Source organism: Neoarius graeffei, chromosome 27 (genome assembly GCF_027579695.1).
Source record: "Neoarius graeffei isolate fNeoGra1 chromosome 27, fNeoGra1.pri, whole genome shotgun sequence".
Classification (NCBI taxonomy): domain Eukaryota; kingdom Metazoa; phylum Chordata; class Actinopteri; order Siluriformes; family Ariidae; genus Neoarius; species Neoarius graeffei.
In genome coordinates, this window is record NC_083595.1 from 39,254,282 (window position 1) to 39,266,194 (window position 11,913).

At 43.9% G+C, this 11,913-nt stretch overlaps 1 protein-coding gene across 1 annotated transcript in view; it reads left to right on the forward strand.

Moving 5' to 3' along the window:
* Positions 1–11,666, forward strand: part of smad3a (SMAD family member 3a) — a 112,603-nt gene extending 100,937 nt beyond the window's left edge. Inside the window, exon 9 of the mRNA XM_060911691.1 lies at positions 10,417–11,666. Coding sequence (XP_060767674.1) covers positions 10,417–10,540 — 124 coding nt within the window. The 3' untranslated portion in view covers positions 10,541–11,666. The remainder of the gene's footprint in view (positions 1–10,416) is intronic.
* The last annotated feature ends 247 nt before the right edge of the window (positions 11,667–11,913 follow it).

The following is an 11,913-nucleotide window of genomic DNA, read 5'->3' on the forward strand; positions in this document are numbered from 1 at the left end:
AAACACGGTACCAAATACAAACATGTGTTTGGCTTTAGGGACATTTCAGGAACCAACTCTCATCGAATACACACTCACCAGCCACTGTATTTGGAACACCTGTGCATCTGCTCATTCATCCAATCAGCAAATCATGTGGCAGGAGGGCAGTGCAGAAAATCATGCAGGTACAGGTCAAGATAGATAGATAGATAGATAGGTAAGTACTTTCCCAGGAAACACAAAAACGTTTATATAACGTTGTATAAACGTTTGGCTAACGTTTCAGAAACGTTTAATAAAACCTAACCTTAATGCAACCCAAATGAAACGTTTTATAAACGTTTTGTGTTTGCTGGGAGGATGCTATGGTAGAACAGAATGTGGACCATGGCGGTAGTGCAAAAAGTGAACAATGCAGGGATATACCAGTGCAATTACTCTGTCTGATACAAATACACAATATACGGTACCAATACAAGAACATAAACAGCAATAGAAATTAACTGTACAAATCCTTTAATACCTGTAAGCAAATACTAGAATTAAAAGATAAAACCAACAGGGTAAAATTTAGGACAATACAGACAAGATTTTTTTTTTAAAGGAAAACTCTGGAGTGAAATGCTTTTTAGGTCTATTCAGGGGCGTGTTTAGCCTATTTTTGGGGGTGCTCAAGCACCCCCAAAAACGAGCTCAGCACCCCCTAGCTCAGCACCCTCAAAAACACTGCTTTTGGACGTAATTTTCAGAAATAAGTGCCCTTGCGCACTGCGCAATGAATGTGTGCGTGGGCGTGTGTGTGTTCTTGAATTCACCTGTTACGTGATAGTTCTACAGTGGTGCTTGAAAGTTTGTGAACCCTTTAGAATTTCCTATATTTCTGCATAAATATGACCTAAAACATCATCAGATTTTCACACAAGTCCTAAAAGTAGATAAAGAGAACCCAATTAAACAAATGAGATGAAAATATTATACTTGGTCACTTATTTATTGAGGAAAATGATCCAATATTACATATCTGTAAGTGGCAAAAGTATGTGAACCTCTAGGATTAGCAGTTAATTTGAAGGTGAAATTAGAGTCAGGTGTTTTAATTCAATGGGATGACAATCAGGTGTGAGTGGGCACCCTGTTTTATTTAAAGAACAGGGATCTATCAAAGTCTGATCTTCACAACACATGTTTGTGGAAGTGTATCATGACACGGACAAAGGAGATTTCTGAGGACCTCAGAAAAAGCGTTGTTGATGCTCATCAGGCTGGAAAAGGTTACAAAACCATCTCTAAAGAGTTTGGACTCCACCAATCCACAGTCAGACAGATTGTGTACAAATGGAGGAAATTCAAGACCATTGTTACCCTCCCCAGGAGTGGTCGACCAACAAAGATCACTCCAAGAGCAAGGCGTGTAATAGTTGGCGAGGTCACAAAGGACCCCAAGGTAACTTCTAAGCAACTGAAGACCTCTCTCACATTAACATTAGCCAATGTTCATGAGTCCACCATCAGGAGAACACTGAACAACAATGGTGTGCATGGCAGGGTTGCAAGGAGAAAGCCACTGCTCTCCAAAAAGAACATTGCTGCTCATCTGCAGTTTGCTAAAGATCATGTGGACAAGCCAGAAGGCTATTGGAAAATGTTTTGTGGACAAATGAGATCAAAATAGAACGTTTTGGTTTAAATGAGAAGCGTTATGTTTGGAGAAAGGAAAGCACTACATTCCAACATAAGAACCTTATCCCTTCTGTGAAACATGGTGGTGGGAGTATCATGGTTTGGGCCTGTTTTGCTGCATCTGGGCCAGGATGATTTGCCATCATTTTTGGAACAAGGAATTCTGAATTATACCAGCAAATTCTAAAGGAAAATATCAGGACATCTGTACGTGAACTAAATCTCAAGAGAAGGTGAGTCATGCAGCAAGACAGCAACCCTAAGCACACAAGTCGTTCTACCAAAGAATGGTTAAAGAAGAATAAAGTTAATGTTTTGGAATGGCCAAGTCAAAGTCCTGACCTTAATCCAATCGAAATGTTGTGGAAGGACCTGAAGTGAGCAGTTCATGTGAGGAAACCCACCAACATCCCAGAGTTGAAGCTGTTCTGTACAGAGGAACAGGCTAAAATTCCTCCAAGCTGGTGTGCAGGACTGATCAACAGTTACCACAAATGTTTAGTTGCAGTTATTGCTGCACAAGGGGGTCACACCAGATACTGAACGCAAAGGTTCACATACTTTTGCCACTCACAGATATGTAATATTGGATCATTTTCCTCAATAAATAAATGACCAAGTATAATATTTTTATCTCATTTGTTTAACTGGGTTCTCTTTATCTACTTTTAGGACTTGTGTGAAAATCTGATGATGTTTTAGGTCATATTTATGCAGAAATATAGAAAATTCTAAAGGGTTCACAAACTTTCAAGCACCACTGTATGAGCAGTAAAATCCCTCTCCTCCTTGCGTCCCCTCTGATTGGGTTGCCTGTCCGCGCGAGCGCTTGCTACGACATGGTGTTTTTTTTAACTGGATTCCACGCCGATGAGGAACTCGAAGTAGCACCTGAGTATTACTGGGATAGCGAGATGTGAAGGTACGGAATAGCTCCAACATTACAAATGCAGTAGTAGGTCTTGTTTAGTTTAAAATATAACGTAAATATTTGTGTCAGTGGTTGTAAATGTGTAGATATCATAGTTTATTGGGTCAGCTTCCGTTAAAACATTGCATAAGTCTAGTCTTGTCTAGTCTAGTCTTCTTGTCTAGTTAAGTCTAGTCTAAATGCGGAATAAACGTGGAAACACTGTCGTTCAAGCCAGGTGCCTGTCAGATCTGGGGGCTAAGCACCCCCAAAGATCAGATGCTAGAATCGCCCCGGGTCTATTTTCGCATTATTAGGAGTGCATACGTTGGGTTGCTATCACAATCACGTCAATCGGATGTGTTTTGAGAAAATTAGTTTTTTGCGATTTCAACCGGAAAGCGCTAACACGGCAGTGGCCGGGGCATGTCTTTTTGCCGATACAAAACGCTAGTTTTAAAACTATTGCAAAGCTCAAAACAACATGACAGTTCTGTGGAAGTGAGTTTAGGGTTCCTACAAGCAAAACGAGTTGTCCCTGGCTCTGCATGTGCACGGATAGAGTGTGTTAGAAGAGTAAATAAAAATCCAGCGACCTTACCTGAAGTCGGGCTTCCTCAAGGCCAATTTATGCTGACAACGCAGTCCTCGCAGACGGTGTTGCAGATAGCGTCTGCGTAACCCCCCACCACCACCTTCGCAGACGCTCTGCGCGCACCTCCCAAAAATTGTGACCACCGCAGAAGCCTCGCAGACAGCGTCGCAGACAAGAGGGCTCTGATTGGTCCACTCTACATCTGCTGTACACGCACTTCCGCTTCCCTACTTTCCCGGTTTGGTTTGTTTTCACGACCGCCATTTTTAAAAACACGAGCGAAGATGGCGCAGCACAAAGAGCGGTTGATCGAGGAAGTGAGGAAGTACGTACATCTATACAACTCCAGTTCTAGTCATTATAAGTAACCGGAGGATAAACACTCCACTAACCACACCCACCAACTACTCCTAGCGATTTCGCGACTTTGCGCCCCCTTGCGTTGTGGCGGTGAATAACATCGCGCACGCCTATTACTCCCCGCTCAACGATAAATTACAACTGTCTGCGAAAAGCTATCTGCGAAAGCCTTGTCGTAAGAGCATGCAGAGGCCTTCAGACGCCATCTTGAGTGGACAGTCCGTAAAAGTCGAGTGCCGAGTGCAGAGCTCATTGTGCATTTTCAGCGGGTTGGGCTCTGCACTCAGCACTCGACTTTTACGGACTGTCCACTGAAGATGGCGTCTGAGGAAGCCCGACTTCAGGTAAGGTCGCTGGATTTTTATTTACTCTTCTAGCACACTCTATCCGTGCACATGCAGAGCCAGGGACAACTCGTTTTGCTTGTAGGAACCCTAAACTCACTTCCACAGAACTGTCATGTTGTTTTGAGCTTTGCAATGGTTTTAAAACTAGCATTTTGTATCGGCAAAAAGACATGTCCCGGCCACTGCCGTGCTAGCGCTTTCCGGTTGAAATCGCAAAAAACTGATTTTCTCAAAACACATCCGATTGACGTGATTGTGATAGCAGCCCAATGTATGCACTCCCAATAATGCGAAAATAGACCTAAAAAGCATTTCACTCCGGAGTTTTCCTTTAAGTCAAGATTTAAAGCTAGACTGCCTTTCAGATTTTTCAAGTGTAGGTCATAAAAAGAATTCCCCCCAACACCCAATTATTTTTGTTTAGTGGACCAAAAGCTACTGAATTTGAATCACAGACTTCCAATTTTATTCGTGTGCTTGCTCAAGCACACTATTGTTCTTCTTAAGTTTACTTATTCTGCCTTATTCCGACAAGTTTTTTGGATCTACTATTCCTCCTAGGGCGTTCGAGATAGAGACATCGTTCCAACTCTGAGACGTCTGGCCCGAAGTGGTGTCGTGTGCTTGTATACAGCTTTTGGATCAACGCGCCCGTTCTCTTGTTCTTGTCGTTTTTCTTTTGGTTTTTTCCCATAGAGAATGAACAGGGCTCATGAATCGAATCGTCCTACTCGGACACGCTCCATCGCAGATGCACCAAACCTCATGTGATACTTCAGGCCAACTCCCCCGACACATACATGCAATCAGTTCTGACCCGCACTCATATTTTTCCTTTCTTTTTGCTCATCCCTTTTTCCTCCATGGGCTTGCATTGATTTTTGGCCCCATTGAAAATGAATGGTGTTTCAGGAGAAAAACTTTCACTCTCCAATTTTTTTAACCAAGTGACCAAACTTCAAGAAACTTCACTTGATGCCTCAGGCCAAGTCCCCGCACAGATCCATCCCCTCATCTGAGACCTGCACTCGTCTTTTCCTTGGTTTTCACGCATCTCTTTTTACCTCCATAGGCTTCCGTTGATTTTTGGCCCCATTCAAATGAATGGAGTTTTGCTCAGTAACACTTCACCACACATCCACCAAACTTCATACGGCACCTCAGGCCAAATCACCATCACACACATGATATCGGTTCTGACCCGCACTCGTCTTTGTCTTGCCTTTCATCTGTCCATTTCTTCTCCATTTTGCCGCTAATCAGTGGAAGCTTGACTGAGTCATTCCTCCCTCCCCCCATAGGTGATGATGCATTTGGCAAGGATCTGCTCATTTGAAACTTTGACAGCAAATCAACTTCAGCTCAATGGCCGCTTTATTAGGAATACTTACACGCCACACGATAGCAATTAGCATATAAGCATTCACGTGTTACCATGCTAGCTGTTAGCATGTTACCCATTACGATATCATGCCTGCTGTTAGCTCGTGAGTTGTTAGCATGTTCACCATTAGCATGTTATCATGAGAGCTGTTAACATATTAGGATTAGCATGGTAACATGCAGAGTTCGCATGTTTGCTGTTAGCGAGTTCGCCTGAGCATGTTAGCATGTTAACTGTTAGCATGTCACCCTCAGCGTCTTAGCATGCTAAAAGTTAAAATACTAGCAATTAGCATGTTAGCCTGTTAGCTGTCAGCATATTAGCCTTAGTGTTAGAATTTTAACAAATAGCATGTTAATCATTAGCATGTTAGAATGCTAGCTGTTAGCATGTTATCTATTAGCATGTTAGCATTAACATGTTAACATGCTAGCTTTTAGCATGTTAGTATGCTAACTGTTAGCATGCTAGTTGTTAGCATGTTGGCATTAGCATGTTGGCATGCTAGCTTTTAGCATGATAGCTGTTCTGCTACAGCTCAGCAAGCACACTTTGCATTTTCTCTGCAGAAATGCAGTCTAATTATTATTATTATTATTTAATAGAACAATTAATGAATTTAGTGCCACGTGGCCCTAAATTCACCACTATTTTTTCCTGCTTCACCATGACCCAATTCAAGATACTACATCATGCATCATGTGGTGGGCTTTCCCCGTTCACGCAAGGCATTGTGGGATACAAATTTGAAACAGGAGAGAAAAATGGAGGACGTGAGTGTGCGAATGAAACGTGAAAGACCGACTACAGTACCAGACAGCGAGAAGAAAAGACGTTATGTTATATACGAAGGAAAGGAAACGCAGGACCAAGCTAATAAATATCAGCGGTCAGCGAGCACTTCGGTGTGATCAGCTGTTCGTTTAGCAACAGAATGTTGGAACTGTCAGTGCACAGTCAAAGGTAAACCTGTAGATGGCAGTAATGCAACACTATGGATGCCAGCTGCTGTAAAACCCAAACGAAGAAGAAGAGAACGAAGGTAAACCTGCGCATGTGCATACGGACTTCCTCTGTCTGCTCGAAGCGAAGTGAAGCAAAGCGAGCGATTTCATGCACATTATTTGCTTGGGAATCCCTTCAAATTAAATAACTTCCCAGCCACAGAATGGCTGGGGGGGGGGGAGGGGTTTAGATATTACAGAAATAAACATATATCACAATGACCAAATTTCAGAGGGAACTAAATTTCATCGATTTTTATGAAGTCGAAAGGCCGTCTAGCTTTAAAAGTCAAGATTTGCAAGCCAAGGTTAAAAAAAAAAAAAGAACTTTATGCTTACATCCGGCGGCACAGTGGTGTAGTGGTTAGCGCTGTCGCCTCACAGCAAGAAGGTCCGGGTTCGAGCCCCGTGGCCAGCGAGGGCCTTTCTGTGTGGAGTTTGCATGTTCTCCCCGTGTCCGCGTGGGTTTCCTCCGGGTGCTCCGGTTTCCCCCACAGCCCAAAGACATGCAGGTTAGGTTAACTGGTGACTCTAAATTGACCGTAGGTGTGAATGTGAGTGTGAATGGTTGTCTGTGTCTATGTGTCAGCCCTGTGATGACCTGGCGACTTGTCCAGGGTGTACCCCGCCTTTCGCCCGTAGTCAGCTGGGATAGGCTCCAGCTCGCCTGCGACCCTGTAGAACAGGATAAGCGGCTAGAGATGATGGATGGATCGGAATTGGGAAAAATGTGATCTCGGTGACTTTGACTGTGGCCTGGTTATAAGTGTCATACAGACTGGTTTGAGTATTTCAGAAATCGCTGATCTGTGATTTTCATCAGATATCAGTCTACAGAGTTCACACATGGTACAAAAAACATCCAGTGAAGTTTTTTTATGCCGCCAGCTGATTGAAGAACTAAATGAATCAACAAGTGCACAGGGTGTCCCTATTAAAACGGCCTCCTATGAAAACGCCATCCTCCCTACCTAGACAGCAGGCTGTGGCGACCGTTTTTCTGTTGCACAACTCGGGAACTCAAATATCCGTCTTTGAATTTTTAAAAGGGTAAGTATGCAAAAGATGCTTTATGACTTATTTATGCTGTAATACTTAAGCAGCTCTTCACCCTCATCGCATATTAAACTAAATTCCGCATGTAGCACTGCGCCTGCAGCTGTATTCGGGCTGGCATTTTCCTCTCCGTTAGTGCAGTCAGTGAGTCATTAATTCTGCTCACAGGTTGAATAGAATAATGTAAAGCAGCACAAACCTTAAACTGAAGTTAAGGCAATAAATCCCTTTAAATCAAAGCCTCATCTCATCTGTCGCTCCTGTTCTTAACGAATCTTTCATTGTGTTTTTCCTCTCCGTCTGCTTACTCTCCCTACACCACTCCATACTTCCTCTCCCTCCCTTTGATCTCCGGTGAGTTTTCAGTCGTGGCGGAGGAGCTGCCAGCAGTTCAAGGCTGAGAGTCATTCAGGGACATGAAGGAGTTAAGTGTGCTGCAGAAAATAGCGGCTGCATCTGAAGAGAGACGTTCAGGGAGGAAGAGAGTGAGGGAGCTGCCTTTGTTTCAACATTTCCTCAAGTGTCAAAGCAGCTATTAAACTCAATTAGGAACACAGAGCGGAAACCACAATTAGACAGATTTGGACCGTGTGTGTGTGTGTGTGTTGTGAGAGAGTGAGCAAATGAGTATCAGAGAGAACTAGAGAGACCAGACTGAGAAAAAGTAACTCTGCGGAGAAGAGCAGAATAAGAACGGAATAAGGTGAGGCATAGAGTCAAGGTCTCCAGGACCCAGAGACAAGATATGTGTGTGTGTGTGTGTGTAATGGAGAGAAAGAGACTGGGCCATTGTGTAATCAGAGTGGAATGTAGGAGAGTGTGTTTGGCAGTGGTGGTGGTCCCTGGGAGAGACTGGAGTCGTGTAGAGCAGAGTTTACACACAGACTGAGCTCAAATCCAGAGACACTAGTGTCACTGCAGCCGTTGGGCTGTGTGTGTCATGACCTGCTGATTTATTACCGAAATAAAGCATCTGAGATTAGTAGCTGTAAAAGATACGACATGGTACCGACTAGTGGCCTAGTGGTAGCGTGTCCGCCTCTCGATCGGGAGATCGTGAGTTCTATTCACGGTTGGGTCATACCAAAGACCATCATAAAAATGGTACCTACGCTGCAATACAGATGTGCATGGGGAGTTAAACTCTCGTGGTTACCAGAGGACTAGCCCCCCACTGTAACCCTAGCTATGTAATAGGCGAGAGGCCGAGGGCTACGGAAACGGAGATCGGCGCCGCCCGATGCGCCACATACAGGTTGGGCCTGGTTAGTACTTGAGTGGGAGACTGCCTAGGAATACCAGGTACTGTAAGGCGTGGGAAGGACTTTGACTTGAAGATACGACATGACAGGATGGTGTGATGCATTATTATTACCACCCGGAGCATGATTTTCATCGACGTTTTATTCTTCTGATACTACAGCAGTTTTCCAACGTTTACTTTTTTATTTATTAAAGAACATGTCATATGTTTTAATCTCATATGTTTAATGTTGTTGAGCGTCTGTGAAACAAGTTAGCGCCTCCTGTTATCACTTACATTAGAGCAGCTACAGTATAAACAGTCGTTTCCTTTCCAGTCTCAACCTTTTTTCTCTCTTTCTTAAACTTAATTGGAAAAAAATGCAATTTGCCATGTTTTTCTCAATAACACACACTCCTGGTATGGAGGAAATCTTAAAGGAACAGCTTTACATCTGACTGTTATAAAGCAGGGCGGCACGGTGGTGTAATAGTTAGCGTGGTCACCTCACAACAAAGAAGGTTCTGGGTTCGAGCCCAGTGGTTGACGAGGGCCTTTCTGTGTGGAGTTTGCATGTTCTACCCGTGCCTATGTGGGTTTCCTCCGGGTGCTCCGGTTTCCCCCACAGTCCAAAGACATGCAGGTTAGGCTAATTGGTGGCTCTAAATTGACCGTAGGTGTGAATGCGAGTGTGAATGGTTGTTTGTCTCTATGTGTCGGCCCTGCGATGACCTGGCGACTTGTCCAGGGTGTACCCCGCCTCTCACCCATAGTAAGCTGGGATAGGTTCCAGCTTGCCCACGACCCTGCACAGGATAAGTGGTGATGGATGGATGGATGGATGGATGGATGGATGGATGGATGGATGGATGGATGGACGTTATAAAACACGGACACTGGAGACTCCTTCCATAAAAGTGATATTAACTTCCATTAAGTGATGTTAAGGAGAAGCCATTGGACAGAAGCTTTATCCACCAAGCAGTCCAAGTCTGGAACACTCTGCCAGATAGTGTGGTTGGTAACATCACCCTGGCAGACCTGGCATCATTCAAAACCAAATCAAAGTCCCTTCCCATGCCATGTGGTGCATAGGGCGGCGCCAATCTCTGTAGCCCTCGGCCTCTTGCCTATTACATAGCTAGGGTTACAGTAGGGGGCTAGTCCTCTGGCAACCGTGAGAGTTTGACTCCCCACTCACATCTGTATTGCAGCGTGCCTTGCCAGACAACAGTAGACCATTTTTATGATGGTCTTTGGTATGACCCGACCGTGAGTAGATCTCCGGATCGAGAGGCAGACACGCTAACCACTAGGCCAACTCGCGGTTATCATTCAAAACTCGGGCCCACCGCTTTCTTCTGGCTGTCTAAGCTGCTGTGAACCATCTGATTAGTCCTTTAGTTTCGGAAACTACTTGGCTATTGTTCACTCTAGCACTATATATACAAAAAAAAAAAAAAAAGCCATGACCTAATGGTTAGAGAAGCAGCTTTGGGACCAAAAGGTTGTTGATTCGATTCCCTGGACTAGCAGCAAAAGCTGAAATGCCCTTGATCAAGGCACCCAACTGCTCCCGAGGCTGTTCTGGGTATGTTGTACAGTATGTCGCTCTGGATAAGAGCATCTGCTAAATGCCTGTAATGTAATATCTCATTGCAGACTTCACCAACACAATGACTACATTTAATTGTCTGTTAAATAACAACCCATTTTTTTTTGTATTTGTTTCTTAGGTTTAGGTTATGTGACATGTCTGTCTTACCAGTCCCTGTGTATGGTGTAGAGCAAGAACCTCTTAGTTTGAGCGTATTAATATAAATCTCTCTCTCCCTCCCATGACTTTGTTTTGTAGGCGGCAGACGGTCACGAGCACCCCCTGCTGGATAGAGCTCCACCTCAACGGACCCCTGCAGTGGCTGGACAAGGTCCTTACCCAGATGGGCTCTCCCTCCATCCGCTGCTCCAGCGAGTCCTAGGAAAAATCCTCTTATTAACACCACAGGAAGTAGCCAATCCAAAACCACACAAACAGATATGTATTTCTCCAGGAACTGAGATTTTAAAAGCCATGAGTCAGTAGGAAACTAGAGCCTTACAAAACCCACCCCATTTCAGTAGCACTTTCATACACACACACACACACACACATTCATCTCGAAGAGGAAGTGTGTATTCAGCATACAATTTTTGTTTCTCCTTTGTCCGTATTGTTGATCACCGGCATCCTGTTTAGCTTCTTGTATTTTGGTGAATTGAATCAATTTGGTTGATCATGTGTACTGTAGATTTCCCTTTGTTGTCTTTCTGTGTACAGTGAAATATTAATGGAGTTTTATATATTTTAGTTAAACCTGTAGTTTTGGTTAATTATCTCTGAACAAAATAACAGAAGAAAGCTCACGGTGTAGTATATTCTAAATGTTAATGTGAGATTGGAGATTGTGAGCAAAACTCGTCATGTGCATGCTTACCTTTTGATTTAATCCTGACTGATTTTTTTTTTTTTTTTTTTGAGTCTCATGCCAGGAAAATTTTTCTGGGAGGTAGAACTGAGCACATTCACTGAAGAAGCACCCTCCCCATGCATAGCCATAATTCCTCAGTGCCTTGAGATGGAAGAGTGAAATTATTAACATTAATCGCTAAAGGAATGCACTAGCATTTTTCAACCTAATGTCTCTTCACCACATCTGAAGTGTAGGTGTGGTTCCTACAGACAAGAATTTCAACACGTCTGCTTGTAGTGAGAAAATAACAGAAACCCTGTTTACTCAAAACTAAGCTTTGATGCAAGTCTAACAGCAGCTGTTGTGGTGTCAGTAAACGGTTATGCGTTGAAGAACAGTTTCATAAATTCTTCACTTAAAGGCATTTTACGGTTATGTTATAAGGCTCCAAACTTTTTAAGAGGGACGATCGGATTGTTTCTGATCCCAAGATCTATATTCTTAGAGTGTGACAAGTTTTTATACTGTACGATTGTTTTGCATTGTAAAGTCTCATCTCATCTCATTATCTCTAGCCGCTTTATCCTGTTCTACAGGGTCGCAGGCGAGCTGGAGCCTATCCCAGCTGACTACGGGCGAAAGGCGGGGTACACCCTGGACAAGTCGCCAGGTCATCACAGGGCTGACACATAGACACAGACAACCATTCACACTCACATTCACACCTACGGTCAATTTAGAGTCACCAGTTAACCTAACCTGCATGTCTTTGGACTGTGGGGGAAACCGGAGCACCCGGAGGAAACCCACGCGGACACGGGGAGAACATGCAAACTCCGCACAGAAAGGCCCTCGCCGGCCACAGGGCTCGAACCTGGACCTTCTTGCTGTGAGGCGACAGC